The sequence below is a fragment of the Nothobranchius furzeri genome, chromosome 14 (genome assembly GCF_043380555.1).
Source record: "Nothobranchius furzeri strain GRZ-AD chromosome 14, NfurGRZ-RIMD1, whole genome shotgun sequence".
Taxonomy (NCBI): Eukaryota; Metazoa; Chordata; class Actinopteri; order Cyprinodontiformes; family Nothobranchiidae; genus Nothobranchius; species Nothobranchius furzeri.
Window position 1 is genome coordinate 26,819,117 of NC_091754.1, and position 22,635 is coordinate 26,841,751.

The window sequence follows — 22,635 nt, forward strand, 5'->3', positions numbered from 1 at the left end:
GAGGAGAGAGGTTGTGGATTGCTTTGAAGGTATGGAGGAGAATTTTGAAGATGGACCTGAATTTAACTGGGAGCCAGTGAAGCTGTTGGAGAACCGGGGTGATGTGGTGAAAGGAAGGGGTTCTGGTGATAATACGGGCTGCTGAATTCTGGACCAGTTGCAGTTTATGAAGGAGTTTGTTGGGGAGACCATAAAGAAGTGAATTGCAATAGTCGATACGGGAGGTGACGAGGCTGTGGACGAGAATGGCGGCAGTGTGAGGGGTAAGGGAGGGGCGAAGACGGTTTATGGAACGTATGGAAGTATGCTGACTGAATTATGTTATTAATGTGAGCTTGAAAAGAAAGTGAGCTGTCGAGGATGACACCCAGACTCTTGACGTGAGGGGAGGGGGAGACTATGGCGCTGTCAATAGTAAAAGAAAAGCTGTCAGATTTTGAGAGGGTGGATTTAGTGCCAACTAGAAGTTCAGTTTTATTGCCGTTGAGTTTGAGGAAATAAGAGGTGAACCATGATTTGATTTCTGAGAGGCAGAGTGTAAGGGAGGATGGTGGGAGAGTTGAGTTGGGCTTACTGGAAATGTAGAGCTGGGTGTCATCCGCGAAGCAGTGAAACTGGATATTGAATTTGCGGAAGATTTTGCCGATAGGGTAACACACAGGGACGTGAACGCTCACGCACGAGTCAATACCTAAAGCTGCAGCCGGCCACAAATGAGATCATAGCTGAACGTTGGGACGTGTGATCAGGACACTCTCCAGATGAATGTTTATTATGCTCACCTTGAATTTAAAAGGAAGAACGTTCAAAGAAACACACAGCTCCTTTGTATTTGTGTGTGTGTGTGAGTGATGAAACATTAGTTTTCATTGGATGCAAGATTGATGAGGACTATGGAATAAGACTCTGGAGAGGGTCTCACGCTGGAGGTCCAAACCATGAACTTAAATTTAGATCCACTTTGTTCTTGCATGCCAATGTCAGAGAAATGGGCTCTCTGGAGCTCGTCTGTGGTCCAGTGTTCTAGAAAGGACGCTGTTGTTCTGCCGTGCCGTCTGAAACGCAGACGATCCCTCAAACAGCCCAAAATGAAAGAAAGGCTTTCATGGACTAGTCTGTTTAACTCCACAGACGGTCGAGTATGATTCCCCCTGGACTCATGAAACAAGTAATTCACAGATAACGTCTCACCCATGCTCTTATTTTGCTACAGAGAAACCTAAATTGCACTGATTTCAAGGAGGAGCCGATGCAGCGTTCAAAGAACATGCGCTGCTTAGATCTTGAGAAATCTAATTTCTGAATAGAGTGAAAAATGTGGTAGATGACATGAAAATGAGCATGTGTGCGAAACACAAGTCATCGTGTGCACGTCTTAATTTTCTCCCTACTACATAATAGTCTCCGACAGAGACAGGGATCACAAATCTCTCCCTGTCTCGTTAGTAAAACGAGCTAATTAAAAAGCTGTTAATGGTGTGAGAGAAATGAGAAAAATTAACAGCCATAAAAACATATGAAGGTAGAACTAAACAAAATGATTACACAGTCAAATTAAAGAGTTGAAACCACACACACAAGCATCCTACACATCCCTATTTGAGCGTGCAGATTAACAGAGCAGGAAGGAAAAAACAGGAGGAAAAAAAACCCAACAAAAAACAAATGAGTCACTGAAAACCAACTGGGACACACCATGTCACATCCTGAGAGAGAAAGTGAAAGATGCCCTCCTCTTATTGAAGCACAGATGGATCTCCCAATCTGTTATGCAGCAGTGTGCCAAATGACAACTGGTCACCAAACATCTTGCACCTTAGAGCACAGACTTTAATCCCAGCCCGGTTCAGATTAACCAGTTTCGTTTGTGACAAGAAATCAGCACAGAAAAGGCCTGAATGAGTCCAGTTGTTAAAATTAAAGGTCTCAAGCGACCTCTAGCGGGCATGTGGAGAACCTGCACGGTGGATTGACGTAAATTTGGACCGTACTACTATGATAAAGTGTGTGTGTGTGTGGGGGGGGGGGTCCGCTAAATTACAAAGGCTAAAACAGGATTGTTATTGTACATTTTGATTATTTGTTCATATAAAACCACTCAATATACATTAACTTTGTTTTTAAGAGAACCGTGGTCGTAAAAACCTTTATAGACTCTCTTTAAACTGGTCTATTTGACGGATGAAGTGGAACCGCGCAGAGGCGCCTTTTCTGAGCTCACGTTGTCGTGCAAAAAAGGAGCTACGCTATGTAGCCTGATAGGCTTGCTAATGTTTGCGTCCCAAACGGGCTAGTTTACAACAAAAACAAGGCGCAGCAGCATAAAGTCTTATTTTTAAGTGTATTTTTTCAGCATGGCTGCTAAGAAGAAGCGAACACCGAACACACAGAACGACAGCTGGGTTGTTGTTGCTGCAGGTAAGTTTAACTGGGCTGTTCTGTGCTAGGATGCTAAAAACGATAACGGATGATAGCCCTTTTACAATAGCATTCGGTAGCTTGTCTTTTATTCAGACGGAAACCCGGAAACTTAATTCATTTGATAAAACGTAAAAGATAAAGGATTCTGTAATTGTTCAGCATGGGTTATTTTATTTTATTTTATTTTATTTTAATGTGACATTTTCCAGGAAAAACGCATCAAACACTGTAAACAAGGAAGTTCTGCTAGTAGTGGCAAATTTGCACACCCAGATTTCTGATTAGGATTTTAATTATGTGTTAATTGTATTTACAACTTTTTAGTCCTTTTAATTTGTCATCACTTGCCCGTCCCAATGTAGTTCAAGATGAATTTCTTGTTGCAGCATTTGTAAAATGCTAGATCCTTTGTAGTTTAAATCTATGAAATTACAAATACAATCGCCCCCTAAAACATACACAAATTATATATTAAAAACATTAACTTTTTTATTTGCACAAATTAGTTTGAGTGTTCACAGGCATGTGTGGCAGCATTTGATCACATTTATAAAAATAAAACATTTATAAGTTGTTTGTTTAATGTTTTTACTTCTCGTTGTCCTCCACAGAGTCCGTCACAAACACACAGAAGCACGAGAGTGATCCAGCTTTCGTCAGTCTCAAGAATCCCTCCACAGGTTTAACTTTATTTAAAACCAGTTGTGTATTTACATAAAAGGGTTGTTTCCTTTTAGTTTATAAACATGAAATTTTCATAAACGGACAAGACACTTAAACAATATAGAATTATAGCTTAGATTGTAGATTTTGTACTTTTTTATGACTGATTGATCCCAATATCCCAGTGATCTGCTGTAGTAGTAGTTTCTATAATGAGAAGAAGATGAAGTTTGGGTTTTGCATTACTCTAACCCTGAGATTTTAAAATTATTCATCAGTGATGACAAAAACAAATCTAGATACGGAATGCCTTCCCTCTGGACTTATTGCTGATATTTTTCCACTCAGAAAAAATGTCCCACAGATAAGCTGCTGATACGATGTAGCGGTACTTATTCAGGACAGGGGTGGACATTAACTTCAAAACCAACCGGCCAGCCGGGCCGGTAACTCTGAATATTTACCGGCCCCGCCAAGAATCTACCGGCCCCGCAGGTCAGCTGCCAAAACGAGTCAAAATAACAACTGAACCGTTTTAAATGTAATAAACCTTTATTTTGTACACATTCACAAACATAATAACGTATTCAAGTTTGAATTTGTTTGTTCCCTCAACAAAACTCGATTTTATCGTTGCATACTTCCGGCATACAACGCAGTACATCACCAACTCCGCTTTGCTGTATTCGAGCCATAGGCCGTGTTCGAGATGAGCCAGTTCTGTGCAGATTAGACCAGCGGTGATCGGCGAGCAGTGCATGCCGGTTAGATTCGTGTCTGAATTGACGCCGACTTGCTCTGACTTCATGCATACGTAGGCAACGATAACCTCGTGAGATCAAGGCGGCCGCAGATTTTGGAGCAAGGCGCTGCAGTTGCTCTCCCTCGGCTGCAAAACCTAGATGATGACGGGAAACGCCTGGCTCTCACCTGATCTAAGATCTGATTGGTTCATATTTTGATCCAAACATCCGGTGGTAGAACATGAAATGTTAGTCGGTCACATGTATTCTGTAAATCACGTATAGGCCATAAAGAGAAATGTGTTTTGTTTTCTTTTGTCACGTTTCCTATGAGCACACTGAACCTACAGCTGCTAACCTTTACTTACAGTCATGTCTTCATATACAATATATGATATCCACAAGCACGTGAGGATGAGTTTCAGCTGCTAACAGGCACCAGAATTAAAATTGAAAATTGAACAAGTGTGAACGCTAACACAATATCTTCAGCCATCGTCACCCCCGAGCTACACATGCAGGAAAATCCAAGAGATTCAACTGGCAGAAACAACTGGTTCTCTCTCTCTCTCGCTCTCTCTCTCTCACACACACACGTAGAGGAAAAGAGCTGAGAAAACTACAGCTGAGCCGAGGCGCGTCTCGAATGGGGCGCGTCTGATCTGAACTGAGGAGCGGCCGGATTTCGTGAGCAATTCGCTTCTCGGCGCTTTGGGCGCTTCCGCGGCTGGTGTCCCGGGCGAAACGCCGGCTTTCAGCCACTCCCCCCGCTGCTTTGTCTTCTCTCGCCTGTTTTCCAGGCGAGGCGCTGCTCAACTCGAACACGGCCATTCTCTGCGCCTCCAGTCTTCTTTAAACCGCCAAGAATCATTCCACCTACGCACACGCTTCTCTGCTTCATACCGTTTTGAACTGTCTCGCTTCTCCTCACCAGTTTTAAAGCGTTTTGCCGGAGATTTCATCAAGAAATCCCATCCCTGTGGTGGCGCGATCTCCCTGCGTGCTTGTGTGTTTCTAGCGTGGTTCCACTTCGTCTTTAATAGTGAACTTATAGTTCACGTGACTATAACTAGAATGTGCAGTACGTGCACGAATCGTACAAGTGCAGCACGTGGCTAGAGGCGCGCAGGTTCACGCGCGCGAAACGAAAACGGCAGCTTCCTACAGGGCGGGGCCATGATGTAGGTGAAAGCCGGTGTGTAAATGACAAATAAGGCTTGGGCGCCACCCAGGCGGTAAGTCGTCAAGTATTTACCGCCCGACGAGAAAATTTAGCGCCATTGGCGCTCGGGCGCTTTAAAGGTCCACCCCTGCAGGAGCATAAAATGTGTTTTCAGTTTCTCTTTTAAACTGATTAGACTTGATCTCTAGTGCACTACAAACTGATGTTCCCCTAACCTTTTTAAAATACCGTATTTTCCGCACCATAAGGCTCACCTGATTATACGGCGCACAGCCAATCAGCGTCCTAGTTAAAGGTTTGGTCGTCACATAAGGCTCACTGGATCAAAACACGCACCCCGCAAAGCAAACGAGCGTCCCGGTCGGCACAGTTGAGGCAAATTGGGCACTTAGATCAAAGTCAAACGTTACTCCACTCATTGTCTATACTAAAAAATAAATTTCTCCTTATTAAAGTAACATAAATGTCCCAATTTAATGCACGGGTGCTTTTAGCAGCAAGAATGAAGATTTAAACTCTCTTCACCTGGATTTTAACGGCGTCGGTGAGATGGGCCTGCACGGAGTCGCAGATCAGCATGCCTGGATAAGTGTGGAAGAAGCCGTCCTGTCTTTTGGGGTACACCTCCCGCCGCCACGCCGCCATCATGTCCTCATCCATCCAGCCCTTCGGGTTCGCCTTGATGATCACGCCGGCGGGAAACTTTTCTTTGGGTAAAGTTTTCCGCTTTAAGATGACCATCAGCGGCAGCTTCTGGCCATCAGCCTGGCAGGTGAGCACGACTTCTCGTGGCCGGTCGTCCGCACAGACACCGTGCTGGTCCCCATTTTCTCCACGGTCCAGTTCACCAGGATGTCGAAGGTAAGCAGGACCTCGTCCATGTTGGTGATGTGCTGGGGCTGGATGTTTTTGTCTGCCATCTTCTTGGTGCAATAGGAGCGGAACAACTCTAGCTTCTCAGCGTAGTCGGCGGGTAGTTGCTGCGAGACGGTAGTTCTGGTGCGGATAGAAAGCGCTCGCCTCCGCATGAAGCGAAAACACCAGGAAGGGCCTCCTATGAAGTCCCCAATGTCCATCTCTCGTGCTAATGCTGCAGCTTTGAGACGAATGAGACGCTTCTGCTCGCCACTCGCTGCTCTGCGACCCACTGCTCAACTCGGTCTTCAAGCAGCGGCCATCTTGCCTTGTTGCCTCTGAAGCTACGCTGTGTTTTCTTCACCTGCAGCAGCTGGTCTTCCAGCTTTCTCCACTTGCGGACCATCGACTCGTTAATCTTGTATTCTCGCTGCTGCTATGTTTCCATGCTCAACGGCGTGAGCGATGGCTTTGAGCTTGAACTCTGCCTCATAAGCGTGTCTCTTTGCTGGTGCCATGGCTGGTTACCGGTATAGCTGTGTGGAGCAGTGCCACACCTTTTATTTGGTGAGGGTGATAAGGACGGCGCTGGGGGGTACCGCGCTGGGCCAGAGTTACCTTAATACATGTATAAAAGGCACATCCGTATTAAAAGGCGCACTGCCGGTTCAGGGGAAGATCAAAGGTTTTTATTAGCGCCTTATGGTGTGGAAAATATGGTACCTTTGCTAGTTTGAAGTCAAACTTTGACAAAGTACAAAATCAAATGTCACTTCTTTTTGGTAATCGGTAGTAAAACTTGCCTGAGACTCAGTTTTTACCACCTTACTCTGTGCATGTTGACTTTATGATGAACTGATCAGTAAAGTGCATGTGTAAGCGCGAGCTTCAGCTACACAGTTGTCATATCTCAGCAAAGTCTCTGCATGTTTCCCAAGAGCTTTGACATATTTCTACCCTTGTGACCTGCAGAAGTGAAAGTGACACGGTTCCCCTTTCCCCTGCAGATGGAGCCTCTCTGTACCTGCTGGGAAGTGGAGATTTACAGCTGTATGAGGTCAAAGCGTTTGAAGAAGACTTCCACTCCTGGTTTGTTGACCAGACTGTGCAGAGGGGTGGGTCCCATTTCTCATGACCGCTGTCCCGCGGATTCAGCTCAGCCAGTAGGAACAGATTCAGAGTCGGCTCCTTTTGTTTTCTATCTGTGAAAAGTTTGCAGTCAGCTTTCACGTCAGTGCACTTAAAGGTTCAGAGTTCAAATTATCATTTAGAAATGATCTAAAGTATTGTATCAAACACTACATGCCACCAGGTCTGAAAAGCTGATGCTGAACTCTTTAAATGGTAAATAATACAGGTATCTTGTTACTCACATGTATAATTTTTAGGGCTGGGGATAAACGATTATTTTTTAAACGATTATTATGACGATTATTTTATCGATTAGTCGACTATTCTAATTGCTATTAAGATGATTAATCTAACGATTATTTTTTTATTGCACGATTAATAAAAACAAGAAAATCTCAAATTCCTCCAAAAAGTTGATAAATTGTTACTGTAAGAGAATAAACACTACAGACCTTCCATTTTGTATAACACTGTGTTTATTGGTTATGTTCTGGTGACGTGTAGAACTTGGGAGTGCAGGCTGCTGCCTGAGAGGTGGCTGGAGCCGGACTGTCTCCATGCTGCTTTGTTTTGGTCACTTATGTGCGGGAGGGGAGTGGTGTTACGACTCTTCCTGAGGAGTTTGGCTCGTGTGCAAAAAGGAAGGGACAATAACGGGATTTAAAAGTTAAAATGATGATCAGGTTTATTTACAACTACAAAAAAACATAAATCTCTCCATCCACAGGTTGGGAATAATAAAACTAATTCTGCCTGTGGGGAATTAAAACAAAAGTACAAATAAGTAGGGATGTCCCACTGGGCAAAGATTACTGGGTTCTGGACCAAAATAAGGATCTCCAAAGGTCCAAACTCTAAACTGGGTGGTTAAACCAGACTCAAGGTGATATTTTAAACTAAACCGAAACCCACAACACTCTAAATGTAATAAAAGGAAGATCTACACCACAAAAAAGATGAACTCTAAACCAAAACATAACAGCTTATCCAAATGCAAGAAGCTGTTAGCGAAAATGCTAACTGGCTTTACCAACGTTAAGTTCAAGTTACCAAATTTAAATAAACCAAAAACACCCAGCTGAAAGAAGCTCCTTTATGAAGGGAGAAACGCTCCCGGTGATTTTCTACATCTGCGATAGAGACGAAGCAGCGCATCTGACCCCGGAAGTTGTGGTCCATTGCCGGGAGACGAAGGCGGGCAAAACAGGAAAGGAATCTATTTGCGGACGGACATTGTTCCGGGTCTTCAGTATTTGGTGGAGATGTTAGTGAAGGCGGAGAAGAGGGTGAACTAGAGGAGGAAAAACTTTCAGGTTCCTCCTCTTATTTACAAACTCCTGGGGATGCAACAAGTGGGCGTGGTGCGTCGACTACCGGATCTGACATCGACAAATTTTTAGAATCGAGCATCGACGTCATCGACTCCGCTACAGCTCTAATAATTTTAATATATTTGTTTATTTTTCTCTGTATTTTAACAGATGGAAGACTCATCTTCGTTACCCCAATGGATCCTCTCTATCTAATTTTGCCTTATATGATCCAAGCTGGCAAAGAGGTAAGATGAGGATGTTTAACTCCTTCAGTCATGTTTTATTCACATCTTTTAGATCTAAATTATTGTTTTTGACTCCTTGATTGTCATCTGTCGCCTGTATGGTGTACATTTTAGTTGAGCAGTACTTTTCTACAGACTTTTATGATATGTTAGTAAAACAAAATGCAAGAATTTAAGCAACGTTAAAAAAATACACCTTACAACGGCGCCACCTGCAGGATGCTTCTCTGTCACTTCTGTTGGAGTTCATTTTTTCTGAGAACTTCTTAATTTGTAATAATTTAGTCAGAAGTCAAAGAGAATGAATGAAACCAGATTTTTATTAGTTGTTTTAATGTTTTTTTTTCTCCCAGGGGAAGTTCCAGCCTGTAGATCAAATAGTAAAGGACGAGGAGTTCCCAGCATGCTCCAGGCTGCTCAGCTGCACGCGCTCCCTCTCCAGCATGCACCACATTTCCGAGGAGAAGGGTGACGTTTCTTTGTGTGTTTGGATAACAGTCGGCTGCGGCGTTCTGTTATAAGCGTTGCTTATTAGCTGTTTCTTACATCCAGAGGTGGGTGGCCAGAAGTTTCATCGATACAGTCAGGAACGAACCATGAGCTGGTTAAAAAAGAAGGTGAAGACTGGACGGGATTTCAAAGCTGCAACACAGTAAACACATTCTGCACAATTGATTGTGGTTGTTTGTTGTTGTAGGTGGACAAGACAGTTGCTGCTCTGAAGAAGAGAAACGTGTGTGTGGGAGAAGGAGTAAAATCATCCACGTATGTCCGAGTCAAGCCCATGTCGGAGGACCAGCAGGGTAAAGAAGCAGCTAAAATTCAACTAGACTGCAGATACGGATAAACACCTGTAGATGGCAGTAGTGGTGTTTTTTATTTTTGTTGTTTTGGTTTAATCAGATTTTCTCAGCAAGCGTTTAAAAGGTTAGTCAGGGTTTATATTGTTATTTGTTACCGTCTTCATGGTGCAGAGGACTTTGTACGCTACGCTCACGGCCTGATATCAGAGTACATCAGTGAAGACACAAGCAAAGCTCTCCTCACACACTTGGGGTAAATTGCACTCATAAAAAGGAACATTAAATTAGCACATCAGGTCTGATTTTCACTTGTCTGTGCTCCACAGGTTAGCAGAACTCAAAAGTCCAAATGAATCGGAGCCTCCCTCTAAGGTATGTTAGTTTATCATTGTGGTTGAGCTCTCACTTCTCTGTTCTGCATGAAGCTAAATCCGCGGCAGCCTTTCTGTCACGTCCTCCACACTGCTCTAAAAATTCACGCTTTTAACGGAACACTTCCTCTAATCATGCCTTGTGTGGTTTTCTTTCTTCAACTGTTGTCATTGTGAGGTCGGTAGTTCTGGCGAGGGAGGATATCTGGTGTTTTTTGGCGCTCTGATTGTCATGAAAAGCATCTCTTACTTCCTCGTTTGGCAGAAGCGGAAACTTTCAGACAAGCCGGTGGAAGCTGGAGAGGACTACACCAAATTCAACAGTGCAGATTTTACACGCAAAGTGAGTGTTTGCAGGGCATCCCGTGCAATCAGAGGCTGTTTTATTTATATTACCACGTCCTCTTCTGTTATTTTCTGCAGCGCCTTCAGTGATTTTTGTCCGCTTCTTTTAAGCTTTGTGTGCCGAGCATAAACACGAACTGGGGGTGGGGGGGCTTAGCTCGTGGAAACAGTTCATTATTCATCAAGATCACACATGTAAAGAATTTTCTGCTTTCTTTGGGCAAGGTCTTTGAGTTCCATTGATTTATTTTGTTGTTGTTTCTTTTTATTTTCAGCCACCCAAGAAGATGTCTGCTGCACAGAAAAGTCTGGCAAAGGTGGACAAGACCGGCATGAAGCCCATGTCTTCGTTCTTCAGCCCGAAGGCGAAAGCGGACAAGAAATGAATAGTTCTGTGTCTTTCCTGTGTCTTTTGTGTTCTTTCAATGTTTTTGTAATAAGGAGAAAACACACCAGCCATGCTGTCTCTATTTGACTTTATTTCAAGGAAAAATTCATCATTACGGCTTTAATCGGCTCCATGATTACTCAGAGCTATTTTCCCTTATTGGTGAGCTGAATAACTCGGAGGATAGCTACTGAAGCGGAGTTCGCCTCTCCTTCAGCGGGGATTAGTGACAAAGTTTAGCCGGTTCTGGAGCTTTTCACGCTTCTCGGGCCTTGAACTCGGCCTCGACGGAACGCTCCCGACCAGACGGATATTCATGCCGAAATCTTTGACTTTGAGCTTGAATGAGCCATTGTTGCTTTTTGTAGCCGTCTTTGATACCTGGAGGGAAGGCAGGCTCTCAGGGCCTGAACTTTAAACTGGGAATCAGCCGAGAGTTTGTATTTATCACAAAACCAAACGTTTCTCTTACTCAGTTCAATCCAAAAGGCGTCTTGAAAGGAATTCTATTAACAGTCTGGTCAAAGTAATCTTCAGATGTCAGGGAGGACTGATGATTCTTACGTTGCCGCCCTGCTACCGTCCAAACTCAGAGGAATACGTTTTTTTTAGAAGAAGTTATTCCAAAGGATAAGTGAGCTCTACCTGCTTGTTTCAAGGAGAGAAGCTGAATGCTGACTCATGGTCAGGATCATGGATTTATTATTAATGTTAATCCTCCGTGTTTCATAACGAGGTAACATTTCTGCTCACCTCTAAGAACTGAAGTTCCAACTGGTTTAAATTGACTTGCAGGTTAAACTTCTGATCAAACGTTCCATTCTGAGCGCCGCTGGTTTCAAATGTCCCATCAAACTTCACTGCTTTTTTAATTTGGGCTTGAAGCGCAGCGTCTGGAATGCACTCTCCACCACCTTGGGCAGGTGGATTGGGTTCCTCTGTAGTCGCAGTCTGCTGCTAGTGGACCCGTTCTGGTTTTTCTTCTTTGAGACCTTTTCGTTGGCACGGGCAGGAACCACTTGTGGTCCGGACTCGTCTGGGACCCGGGGAACCCTCAAGACCCAGTTGGAGTGGAGGTCGTGTTCGGCCGAGCTGGAGGCCACTGTGGCAGGATGGCAGAGCACAAAGATCTGAGATGAGACTGGACGTTCACACTGGTTCTCATTTAAACTGACTTGTGAACAAGACTGTATGAAATCCAGATTTACTGAGATACAAGACACTCCGTCAAACTAAAAATCACAAAAGGATTAAAAAAATGTATTACTGACATGTAGCTTAAAACATGTTAAATAGGGACAATAGACAACTAGAATGAGGGAAAACAAGATCTCAGAAACATTTAAAACTAAACAAAATGCAGCAAAAACAAAATGTAAGTTACCAAACATGTCAGAAACACCTTTTTAAACTTTTTGAGATCAGGAAAGTTAATATTTTCCTAAAAGTAATCAGTTTTCTGATTCATTTTAACTTTGTTGTGGTTTGTATTTCGGCGCTATAGAAAAGTAAACTGCACTGTAGATGCAAAACAAATGAGCTGAAATGATAAAACCTGCAGTTGTATAAAAAATAAACTAAGGAAGACTTGTTTTATTACAAATTCTAAGAGGCCTTTTATTGTAGTTTGCAGTAATTAAAACCAAATTCAGACTGGGAGAACGTCTTATCCTCCAGATTAAAAGGTCGTATTATTGTAATGATTACAGCTGATCTGTCCACATACCAGTTCTGACCTTGATGGATGCTGAGTCCTCATTAACATGATTTCTTTGCTGGAATAATTACTAATCAGGGTTTTAATTGCAGCTAAAACTTACCTTTGCAGGGTAAAACCGGAATTGTAGTTTTGATTTAGTTTGTTGAGAAAAGAACAAGTGCTGCATCATCATTGCACAGTCTGGAGTGCACTCAGTAACTTTCTACTCAATGCATAATTTAACACGGGTAGAAATGTAAATACTGTTGCAAGCACAAGTATTATTCTTTGTTTCTAAAATATCCTGCAAACCCAGCGTGTAATTCCTTAGAGTTGATGTTAATACGGGTCTAGTCATAATGTTTTGATAAATAATGTGTGATATAGTTTAAGGTATTGCAGGAAGCTTTCAGATTTTATCTGACAATGTTAGTGTGGCAATGTGAGCGTCCTGTCACAATGTCCCGATTGATGATGCGCCCTGGCTACTTGGTCAAGGGAACGTCCCTTTGGCTGACTGGTTAGAGCGTATGACTCTCACCCGGGAGTCTTGGTATCGAATTCCGCCCGGGCCCTCATGTCTCCACCCTACCTCATTAGGTTAAGAGCCATTTAGATTAAAATTACATCTAAAACATCCATATTTTGATCAAGTGTCTAGAACAGAGGTGTCAAACTCATTTTAGCTCAGGGGCCACATTGAGGGAAATCTAGTCCCAAGTGGGCCGGACCGGTAAATTAAAAACAACTTCAGATTGTTTTCTTTGTTTTAACACAATCAACATAAAACAAGGCTGGAGCCTGAGGACAGTGTATCCAAAATAGTACAAGAACAACACCTGAAGTGTACTTGAAAAAAAAAAAAATTAAAAAAATCAATCAATAAAAAAACATTCCTTAGTGATTCAAAGAGCTTACAGATCACATGGCTAGATCAGTTTCATGCAGCACTTAAAGTATATTTGACTCATTTAACTTTACATCTTTTAGCTTTCACCTGCACATCAATATCAGAAGTCACATCCTGAGTGGCAGCCAACTTCAGGATGTGATTCAAGTTCTTGTGTGAGCCTTGAGCGCAGCTTTGTTTTATTTATACTCATTACAGAGAAAACTTGCTCACAAAGATAAGTTTATTTTCACTCTACATTGTAAAGTATGAAAATAAAGTTTACACAACCATCTCGCGGGCCGGATTTAACCTGATTGTGGGCCGGATCCGGCCCGCGGGCCGCATATTTGACACTCCTGGTCTAGAAACAACGTTACACTGAAAAAAAAAGTTTGTTGAAAGAATATGAAAAAATCCTGAATATGTTTATCTGTGAAAGTGTTGACTAAGAATTACTTTTGTAACATCCTGATTTGATCGCGGGATCTTTTTGGGCCAAATCCACTTTTTAACTAGAGCTGGGTTTGATTTGTTTTATTCGGATTTGGTTAAACTAAGACGATGTCTGTCTTGAACAGCTGTGATCAAATGTAACCGATGTTTCATTCAATAATAAATTAAAAATACTTCAGCTAATCTGTTTAACCTAAGAACCAGAAACCGATCCAAGCCTAAATCTAAACCTGCTCATAAATGTGTGTGAAAAGATTCAACAAACTCTTGAGTTAGGCTAAGAATATACTTCCTTTTAATCACGAATACGCATGTAGTATATCATGGCTGCTTCGTGTCACTTGTTTTGTTAGCGTCCTCTGAAAGTAATGCAATATGCGAGTAACTGGTAAGGGGAGTACATAGCATGGACGTAATTTTCACTTTAGAAGTGGAGGGGACGGGGGGGGGGGGGGGGGGGGGATCTTTACAGTATGCTCTAATGGGAAACAGACTTCAACACAAACGGTTGTTTTCCACTTGGTCCTAGAGCTCAACCAGTGTCAATTTAATGTAGCATAATATTGTTTTTGGATGGTAAAATTTTTATATTTTTTGTTTTTGTGAAGCGCCTCGTGATTTTTTATCTTGAGGCGCTATAGGAATGATATTTTCTTCTTCTTCTTCACTTCATTTTTTTCGGTAAGTAAAATTATATTTGTGTATTTTAGGTCACTGCCGAGCTAAGCTTAGATTTTAACATGTACTGTTTAACCATGAAATTTAAATGTAATAGGGTAAAACCCAGTGCATTTAACATAATGCTGCACTTTAGAAAATGGGTTGAAATATAACATGTTGGTGGAGCTGGGTTCCGACTATCGGCTTGTGGAGCTCTCGGGAGACCGATGTTTTCCACCCGTCTCTCCCCTCCCCGCAGCTCGGCGCATCTCTGATCGTAGCGGCGCTTGTCTGCCCGGCGTATCTGTGACTCAGAAGCTCCGGTGTTGTGCACAGTTAACTCCGGTTGTAGCTATGTAGCTACCTCCGTTAGCTTAGCTCCCACCTCTGCGCTAGCTTTGGGTTAGCTTTTAGCTACATTGCTTCAGTTCGACGGGTGTCATCATTTGATCCCAGCCTTACAGCCCCACCCTCAGCTCCACCTCTCTTCCCTTTTTTGGAATTGTCTGGGCTTGACGGAACCTGTGACACGGTCAAAATGGCGGTGGTGGCCACCTCTCATTTTGGCTTAAAAACGTATTATTGGAGGCTATGGAAACGAATTGTCCAGTATATATGTCAATGGTCCTAACCTAACCCTTACCCTAACCTTTACCCTAATTATAACCCTATAACAAACATAAAAATCATCCCACACAGAGTAATTTCATAAATTATAATTGTGCAACACATTCATTTTGGGTGACTGAGTGGTTATGGTTAGAGTAAGCATTAGGGTGAGGGTCATTTTTTTCTGAGAGGGGGAACTCGAATCGACATAATACCAGCACCTGACGCAAGGAAAACAAATTCTACCCAGGATGACTACTTTGCTACGACACCGGCACAATCTGCTCTGAGTTCTGTACGTCGCCCCTAGCGGAATCATCCAGTACGACACTCAGTGCAGCATCAAGTATGTGTACAAGACACAGCCTGCTGCCTGTGTCACCACGAGCTTAAGAAGCAAGTACATTCCCATCCTTAGATGTAAACAAAACTAATTAAAATAAACATAAACTTTAACAAACCCAAATATGTTATTTACACACAGTGGGTACGAAAAGTATTCAAACCCTTGTCAGTTTTTCACTCTTTCTTATATTGCAGCCATTTACTAAAATGAATTACATTTATTTTGTTCGGATTATCAGACAAGAACCTTCTCCAGAGTGCTCAGGACCTCAGACTGGGCAATGACCCCAAGCACACAGTTGAAATAACAAAGAAGTGGCTGCACGGCAACTCTGTGACCGTTCTTGAATGGCCCAGCCAGAGCCCTGACTTAAACCCAATTAAGCATCTCTGGAGAGACCTAAAAATGGCCGTCTACCAATGTTCACCATCTAACCTGACAGAACTGGAGAGGATCTGCAAGGAGGAATGACAGAGGATTCCCAAATCCAGGTGTAAGAAACAAGTTGCATCTTTACCAAAAAGACTCATGGCTGTATTAGCTCAGAAGGGTGCTTCTACTAAACCGAGCAAAGGGCCTGAATATTGAGGACCCTGTGATATTTAAGTTTTACCTTTTTTAATAACTCGTGTTTTTCTGTCAATATGGGGTGCTGTGTGTGAGGAAATAAATGAATTTAAGTGATTTTAGCAAATGGCTGCAACATAACAAAGTCTACCCATTTTATGTCTAAACTCTTGATTTTTAATTCCAAACTCACCAATGAAATCTACATCTGCATTGCCATCATCCTTGTAAGGTTTGCGCAGAGACTCGTCACAGCTGGCAATGACCTCATCAAAGAACTGCAAGGTGTCCTCCTCTCTGGAGGCAGGAGGTGGTGAAGGTTTAGTTCTTGACATCTGTGATTAAAAGTGGCAGAATGGTAGATTTGATCCTCCTTTCTGTGATAGAAACATTTAATCTTACCTGTTCTTCTCTTGTAGGCGGTGAGGGTGCCGGTTTCTTCTTCTTTGAAGAAACGGTGGCCTTGGCCTCGTTACTTTTCAAGTTACTCACACTTTGTGTGTACTGCCTCCTGAGAGCCATAAGTGCTTCCAGGTACTCCAGGCAGTTCTGGTTCTGTGAATACAGCCATATCCTGTCTTCCTGTCTCTGATAATAATACAAAGTGGACTCAATGCTCACTGTGCTCTTGCTTCGTTTTAAAGTGGAGCCCTCGGCTGTCTGAGTTTTCTCTCCCACCACCAGCATGGAGGTGCTGCGGACCAGCCTGACGGTGCAGGCGCTATGGTAGTCCTGTCCGTCCCGAAGCCCACCGTCACCACCACCATTACCTCGCCCTCTGTGTCCATGATGGTTGGGACGAAACACATTGTTGATCTTCCTGAACATCCCTCTAAGTGGACTTTATCATAGTCTCACGCCTGTTTGTGTAGTCCATGACACGTGAGAATCCCCCATCCACGATAAAATCAGCAAACTGGCAATTTAAGTCTTCACTGAAGCTTTTTCCCAGGATCAGACGCTGTCCAGGGTGCTGAAACCTCCAAACTCCTGCCCAGATCAGGCTCTAAGACAAAAGCTGTTCTCAAACAGGTGTCTAACCTGATCTCAGTGTGTCTTTCATGTTAATGTATGTTGCTCAGCAACGGAGCAGTAACTCTACCCGTGCTGCTATCATTACACAGTCCCAACTCGTACCAGTACGGGACCACTGAGTGGACAAAAACAAGGTATCCAGCAAACTATAAGTAAACACCTTCTCTTCATGTTCTCATAAATATACATATATTACCTTTTACATAGAAAAAATAAATACTACAGAAAATCAGTCATGCAGAAACTTTTTAGGATCTTAAAACTTTTCCATTTCACATGTTAACAAGGATAAAGCTCTCCAAATAAAAGCATAAAAAGCCTGACAGTCAGAACAGACGTATGGGTCTATTTGATGATGGCTCTAAGGTTTTGTCTCCTAATCAATAATAAATCATCTTCTCTTTGGTTTCACTCCCCCGCTGTCATTGAGCTCTTCTATCACAAGAGGAGGAAGTTAACAAAGGAGCTAGTTACCTATGAAGATGACAGACTTTTACTTTTACCATCTATGAAAAGCATAAAAATGCAGAGTCAACGTCACCTCATTTAGGCTCATTTATTTGCTCTTTAACTAAATAATCTGATGATTATTGTGCTTAAGAGCTAAAATAAAGCCAGGCATGTTCAGATTTAAAACCCATTTCTAATGCAGGCAGTTATAGGGAGAAACCGTGACTTTATAGGCACCAAACATTCTGTTTTAGTGTGAACACAGCATTAAAAAATTCCAAGCTCTAAACTTAATTTTGTTGGGTTGAAATGTGCTTTATTCATCTGTTTTCATGTTAATTAAAGCTGTTTTTCACCTTTCAGAAAATGAAGTGAAAAAATAAAGTTCCCTCTTTTCATTTTGTGATCATTCCTTTGTTAAATATGAGTTTTGTTTTGTGCTTTGACACCTGTTTCTTTTAAATAGAAGCAAGTCATTCGTGATTCCTATTCACAGCTGGTTTCTTCTGAACAGTTTAAGTTCATTTTACAAGCGAAGAAGTAAAGTCAGAGGTGGGTTTATATTTTTTGTCTTTTGTTTTTCTGATTAAATGACATAATTATAAGTCTAATAAATCAGTGTATCTAATAGTGGAATAAATTCAAATCTGAGTTGGTTTATTCAGGTTTAGAGCAGATGAATCAATTAGTTTGTGGGAACAAAAAAACCCATTTCCACTTCCTCTGCTGGGTTGCATAAAGCAGCAGTGACTCACCACACACAGTCTTATTCTCAGGCTGTGGAAAGAAAATGCAGCTGGAGGATCTAAACGTTACAACAGAACCGTGCGGACGGGCGTTTAGCATCCAAATACAAAATATAATCTGATCTTAAGAAGGTGACTCAGATAAAAGGTAGGAAAATGTTTCACCTGTGATTTTGTGATGAACTCTGAATCATTTATTTTTATTCAGTTTTTTAATGCCACCATTTTATCTGCTTTATAGTAACTTTATTGTTCAGTTGTTTCTGCACTCTGAACTGGTGATGTTGAATGACTTCAGATATTTTGAACAGTCATGCTATTGGTTATTTGAGCAGCCTCAGTTTGGAGAAACAGAGTTCATTTAGGACTGTATTGATGAGCTAACAGCTAGTCTGAATGAAACAAAGACCATAATGAAAATTTGCTATCTTAAAACTCAGCAGTGGCCAAAAAGGTTAGAAAGAGGCAAAAGTATAAATTGTCACAAAAAAAAAAAAAAAAAAAAAAAAACTAGACAGCACATTTTGGGTCAAGACATATCTGAATACAAAAGTCACTACTTTATCAACCTTTACATTGCTGTTTAAAGCCATATTCTTGAGCCAGTAGGTGCCAAAATGACCCTTTACAGCGGGGCTATTCAAATCCAGGCGTCGAGGGCCGGTGTCCAGCACATTTTAGTGGTTTCTCTGGTCCAGCACACTAGATTCAGTGGTCGAATAACCTGTGCAGGCTCTTCAGAAGCCTGTTGATCACACACCAATTGAAATCAGGTGAGTTGAAGTAGGTTTAAAACCAAAACATGCTGGATACTGGCCCTCAAGGCCCGAACATGATTAGCCCTGTTTTACAGGGTTAATGAAAAGCAGGGCTAATCATTGACCTGCCCTCTGTGGCCAGAATACCGCACTTGAAATTCAGAGTACCAGTCTGGTCTCTGCTGGATTTAATAAAGTTGAGATGACATGCCTGGTGCTGCAGTCTTTTTCCAGCTAGTTTCCTGCATGTTTTAGATTGCGAACACAGCCGATTTGTTTGATTTAGTGATGAATCGCTCTTGCAGAAACTAATGAAGACTGAGGAGACATTTCAACAGCTAGGTTAAGGTGTTAAAAAGACAAACGCACAATGAGGAGATATGTTTCAATTTTGGTTTCATTAACAGACACTAGGGGTGCTAAAAGCAAGCCCAAACTGCTTAGTATTCTTTTAAATAATTTATAATGATTAACGTGGTTATTAGCAGGCATAAACATGAACTGCAGCTTGCTGCAACATGTTCTGTGCAGCCTGGTTAATTCTCAGCAAGAAAATAAAATTTCTGCAGGAAACACTTTCAAAAACAGTGATGTAAACCATAAAACAGCAATTGCATGAAGCACTTGGTAATCTTAGAAACGGCAGTAATCTACTTTGGTATTTGCACCATTCAGAATAGTCATTAGCTCATGAGTGCAGTCAGAACTAATCCACATTTATCCCAACTGAGGTTGTTCAAATAACTGGTAAGACCTTTTGAACTATCTGTCTGTTCTTGATCATACTTAGTTAGAATTTTTTTATTTAATGTCAGAAAACAGCAGATTATTGGTCCATCCTTCACCTCCTGAGTATGTGTTTTTCTTACAGCCATGCTTTGTGAAGGGACACTGCTGAGCATGGCCTATGGGGAGGTGGAGGAGGTGGACATCAGACCCACTCAGGTTTTCCACAGCTCTCATGAATCCTCTCTCATAACAAACTCCCACGGCCCTTCTCCACTTGTTCATCACTGCTTCTCGATGCAAACAGATCACACTGACGACACAAGTGATTCGGCAGACTTATACAACTCTCCTCTGCAGTCCTTTAACGTCCAGGGAAATTACGTGGGCAGGCAGATATCTCCAGAGATAGAAATCCCTGACCAGGCGCACTCAGGGGGTGACACTCCCTTTTTGGTTCCCACTTTCTGCCAGAGCATCTGTGAAAACTACAGCGACCTTCATATTGGAGGTGAACAGGTTCTGCCTGTCTCTGCTGCTGAAGGAGAGCTCCGGGTTTGTAATGAAGCTCAGGCTGTAGGTCCTTTCCTTCAATCATGTGACGTCCCTCCAGCTGTGGAGGACTCCCTCTCAGGACAAGCCTCCCAGGGTGGTCCTCTGTCTCTGCTGAGGAGGGGAACGAGCCACTGGCGACAGGGAAGCGGCCGTGATCGGAGCTTTCTGTTCCAGGGCCGTGAGGGTCCTTTCTCCAACTCCCTCTTGAACCACTACCTGGAGCAAAAGATCCTGGATCTGTACCAGCAGTACATGATGGAGAACATGGTGAGAGAAAAGGCCCCAGGTTCAAATGCGGATGCTGGCATCATTTGCCCTCTTCTGGGCTCAGAGCTGGTTCTGACGAGCGTCGACCAGATCACGCTTCAGCTGAGTCGGGAGGGAAACCTGGAGGCCGGTCTGGCTAAGGACATGGTCCTGAGCTGCCTGCTGCGGGTGGCCAGTGACCTACAGTCTGGTGAGATCAGCACCCCCTTCCTCCAGATTTCAAGTGAAGCATCCAGGGAGCAGCTGACAGACAGTAAACCGGAGTAAACACAAAAACTCACAGTTATTACAAAACTTAATCTTTTTGGATATCTTCATGTAAACAGACAGTAAACACAATGTGTTGTGTCTGTTTTTATTTCTGAGTCAATAAATAAGAACTGAAACCCGAAACTGGTATTTCCTCTTTTTAAAAAAGAACCTTAATTTTAGACCAGAAAACACACACACACACACACACACACACACACACACACACACACACACACACACACACACACACACACACACACACACACACACACACACACACACACACACACACACACACACACACACACACACACACACACCTACACACACACACACACACACACACACACACACACACACACACACACACGCACACACACACACCCTCACACACCTACAAACACACCTACAAACACACACACACACACGCGCGCGCACACACACACACACACACCCTCACACACCTACAAACACACACACACACACGCGCGCGCACACACACACACACACACCCTCACACACCTACAAACACACCTACAAACACACACACACGTGCAGACATGCTCACACCTACACAACTGTAAACACACATCACGCATGCACACAAATGCACACACCAAAAAACATACAGACATGCAAACAAACTCACATGCCTGCACCCTCACACCCTCTCCCTCACACACACACACACACACACACACACACACACACACACACACACACACACACACACACACACACACACACACACACACACACACACACGCACACACACACCTACACACACACACACACACACACACACACACACACACACACACACACACACACACACACACACACACACACACACACACACACACACACACACACACACACACACACACACACACACACACACACACACAAACTTTCTGCCCATCTACTTCTTTTATCCCTCCTCCTCCTCGGTCAGCCACCATCCATCCATCTGGTGAGTGCTTCTTATCTTCTGCACTCGGCGTACTCACAGATCGTCATGTCACCAGGCTGTAAATCTGCAGCAGGCAGCCAGTCGGACACCAAATGCTACAACGTTTGCTTGTAAGCTGTATGATGTATCAGGGGGAAATGTTGCTCAGATTGTACAAATGGGACACTCAGCAGGGCTGCAAGCCGGTGCATTTGCACATTAAAGTGACATTTATCCCCCTCCCTCCTCTTTTTCAAAGAGTTTTGAAAGACCTGCGACTCTGTTCCAGCTCGGTCTGGCCGTGGCCTTCTGAGCCGCTGTTTGATCTGCTTCCTTGTTTCCTGTCCAAACAAAGAGCCACAGGAGGAAACTGTGTTTACCGAGCTGAGTGCTGCACAGTCGGAGCCCTGTGAAGTCTCAAGGCTACAGAGCCACATGTTTGGTATTTCTGCGGCTCTCCGGATTGAATATTCCAGGTAAATGGTAAAAAGAAGCGAGTCCTTACAGATCTAAACAGAAATGCTTACATATAAACACAACTCACCCAATGCCAAGCCCTGGCAGTGAGAGCACATTCACATAAACTGATTTCCACAGACCTTGGGCAAATGAAAAGCAGACCTGTTGTTGCAGCAAAGGCTGTTTACCAGAATTGTTTAAAAGGGCTGAAGGTAACGCTGCATGCAGCAGTTTCCTTCCCCTCATCACAGCACTGATGCACAAAACTTCTAAATTTGGCAAGTTACGTAAATTATTGACCCTCTTTTCTAATTGTGCTCACAAATACGTCATTTTTTCTGAATAACGTGACAAATATCTCTTTGATTAGTGGCTTTTTTCTCAACGTAAAGGGTCAAGTGGTGCAGGAGATGTGACAAAAGAGCAGACAACACCAAAAGCAACCTGAAGTGACATGAAAAACAAAACACGGTCTCTCTTATCACCTAGCAGTGAAGCTAAAAGGGAGGCTGAAACACTGGAGTGTTTTCCAAAGGTTCATAAAGTAATTTCCTTGTCAAAAAGAGCTTTTAACACGGAGGACACCAGAGGCAAGGCTGGGAGACTTTATATTAAAACCAAGGACCCAGATCCACTCTCGCTATAGTGGCTTTAATTCCTGTTGCACTCTCCATGACTTGCTTTGATTTAAAAGGCTGTTACTAGGTAGCCTTGTTAATTAGAGGAGTCACACGTTTATCTACAGGAT

The 22,635-nt window shown here is 42.9% G+C and overlaps 3 protein-coding genes across 3 annotated transcripts; 2 read left to right on the forward strand and 1 right to left on the reverse strand.

Moving 5' to 3' along the window:
- The first annotated feature begins 1,995 nt into the window (after positions 1-1,995).
- Positions 1,996-10,530, forward strand: rnaseh2b (ribonuclease H2, subunit B). Its single transcript, XM_015966105.3, has 11 exons — positions 1,996-2,418; positions 3,033-3,101; positions 6,873-6,980; positions 8,478-8,554; positions 8,908-9,022; positions 9,107-9,171; positions 9,252-9,357; positions 9,529-9,610; positions 9,684-9,729; positions 9,994-10,071; positions 10,349-10,530. Exons 1-11 carry the CDS (start codon positions 2,355-2,357, stop codon positions 10,457-10,459), a joined length of 921 nt encoding a protein of 306 aa, XP_015821591.1. The 5' UTR covers positions 1,996-2,354; the 3' UTR covers positions 10,460-10,530.
- Positions 10,531-11,137: 607 nt separating this feature from the next.
- LOC129164931 (uncharacterized protein C13orf42) lies at positions 11,138-16,655 on the reverse strand. The gene is made up of 3 exons (XM_054746780.2): positions 16,090-16,655; positions 15,881-16,022; positions 11,138-11,563 (listed from the first exon to the last, which is right to left on the reverse strand). Exons 1-3 carry the CDS (start codon positions 16,513-16,515, stop codon positions 11,319-11,321), a joined length of 813 nt encoding a protein of 270 aa, XP_054602755.1. The 5' UTR covers positions 16,516-16,655; the 3' UTR covers positions 11,138-11,318.
- A 1,279-nt stretch (positions 16,656-17,934) lies between these two features.
- LOC107389765 (TLR adapter interacting with SLC15A4 on the lysosome) lies at positions 17,935-20,617 on the forward strand. The gene is made up of 2 exons (XM_015966104.3): positions 17,935-18,066; positions 19,548-20,617. The coding sequence occupies exon 2, from the start codon at positions 19,550-19,552 to the stop codon at positions 20,489-20,491; it is 942 nt and encodes a 313-aa protein (XP_015821590.1). The 5' UTR covers positions 17,935-18,066; positions 19,548-19,549; the 3' UTR covers positions 20,492-20,617.
- The last annotated feature ends 2,018 nt before the right edge of the window (positions 20,618-22,635 follow it).

Bases quoted from the DNA above. Each gene is read 5' to 3' on its own strand.
- LOC107389765 (XM_015966104.3), top strand. From the start codon at position 19,550: ATGCTTTGTGAAGGGACACTGCTGAGCATGGCCTATGGGGAGGTGGAG.
- rnaseh2b (XM_015966105.3), top strand. From the start codon at position 2,355: ATGGCTGCTAAGAAGAAGCGAACACCGAACACACAGAACGACAGCTGG. The intron at 6,981-8,477 runs GTGGGTCCCATT...GTATTTTAACAG, and splicing joins TGACCAGACTGTGCAGAGGG to ATGGAAGACTCATCTTCGTT. The intron at 9,172-9,251 runs GTGAAGACTGGA...TTGTTGTTGTAG, and splicing joins TGAGCTGGTTAAAAAAGAAG to GTGGACAAGACAGTTGCTGC.
- LOC129164931 (XM_054746780.2), bottom strand. From the start codon at position 16,515: ATGTTCAGGAAGATCAACAATGTGTTTCGTCCCAACCATCATGGACAC. The intron at 16,023-16,089 runs GTAAGATTAAAT...TTTTAATCACAG, and splicing joins CGCCTACAAGAGAAGAACAG to ATGTCAAGAACTAAACCTTC. The intron at 11,564-15,880 runs GTGAGTTTGGAA...ATCCTGCCACAG, and splicing joins TGCAGATGTAGATTTCATTG to TGGCCTCCAGCTCGGCCGAA.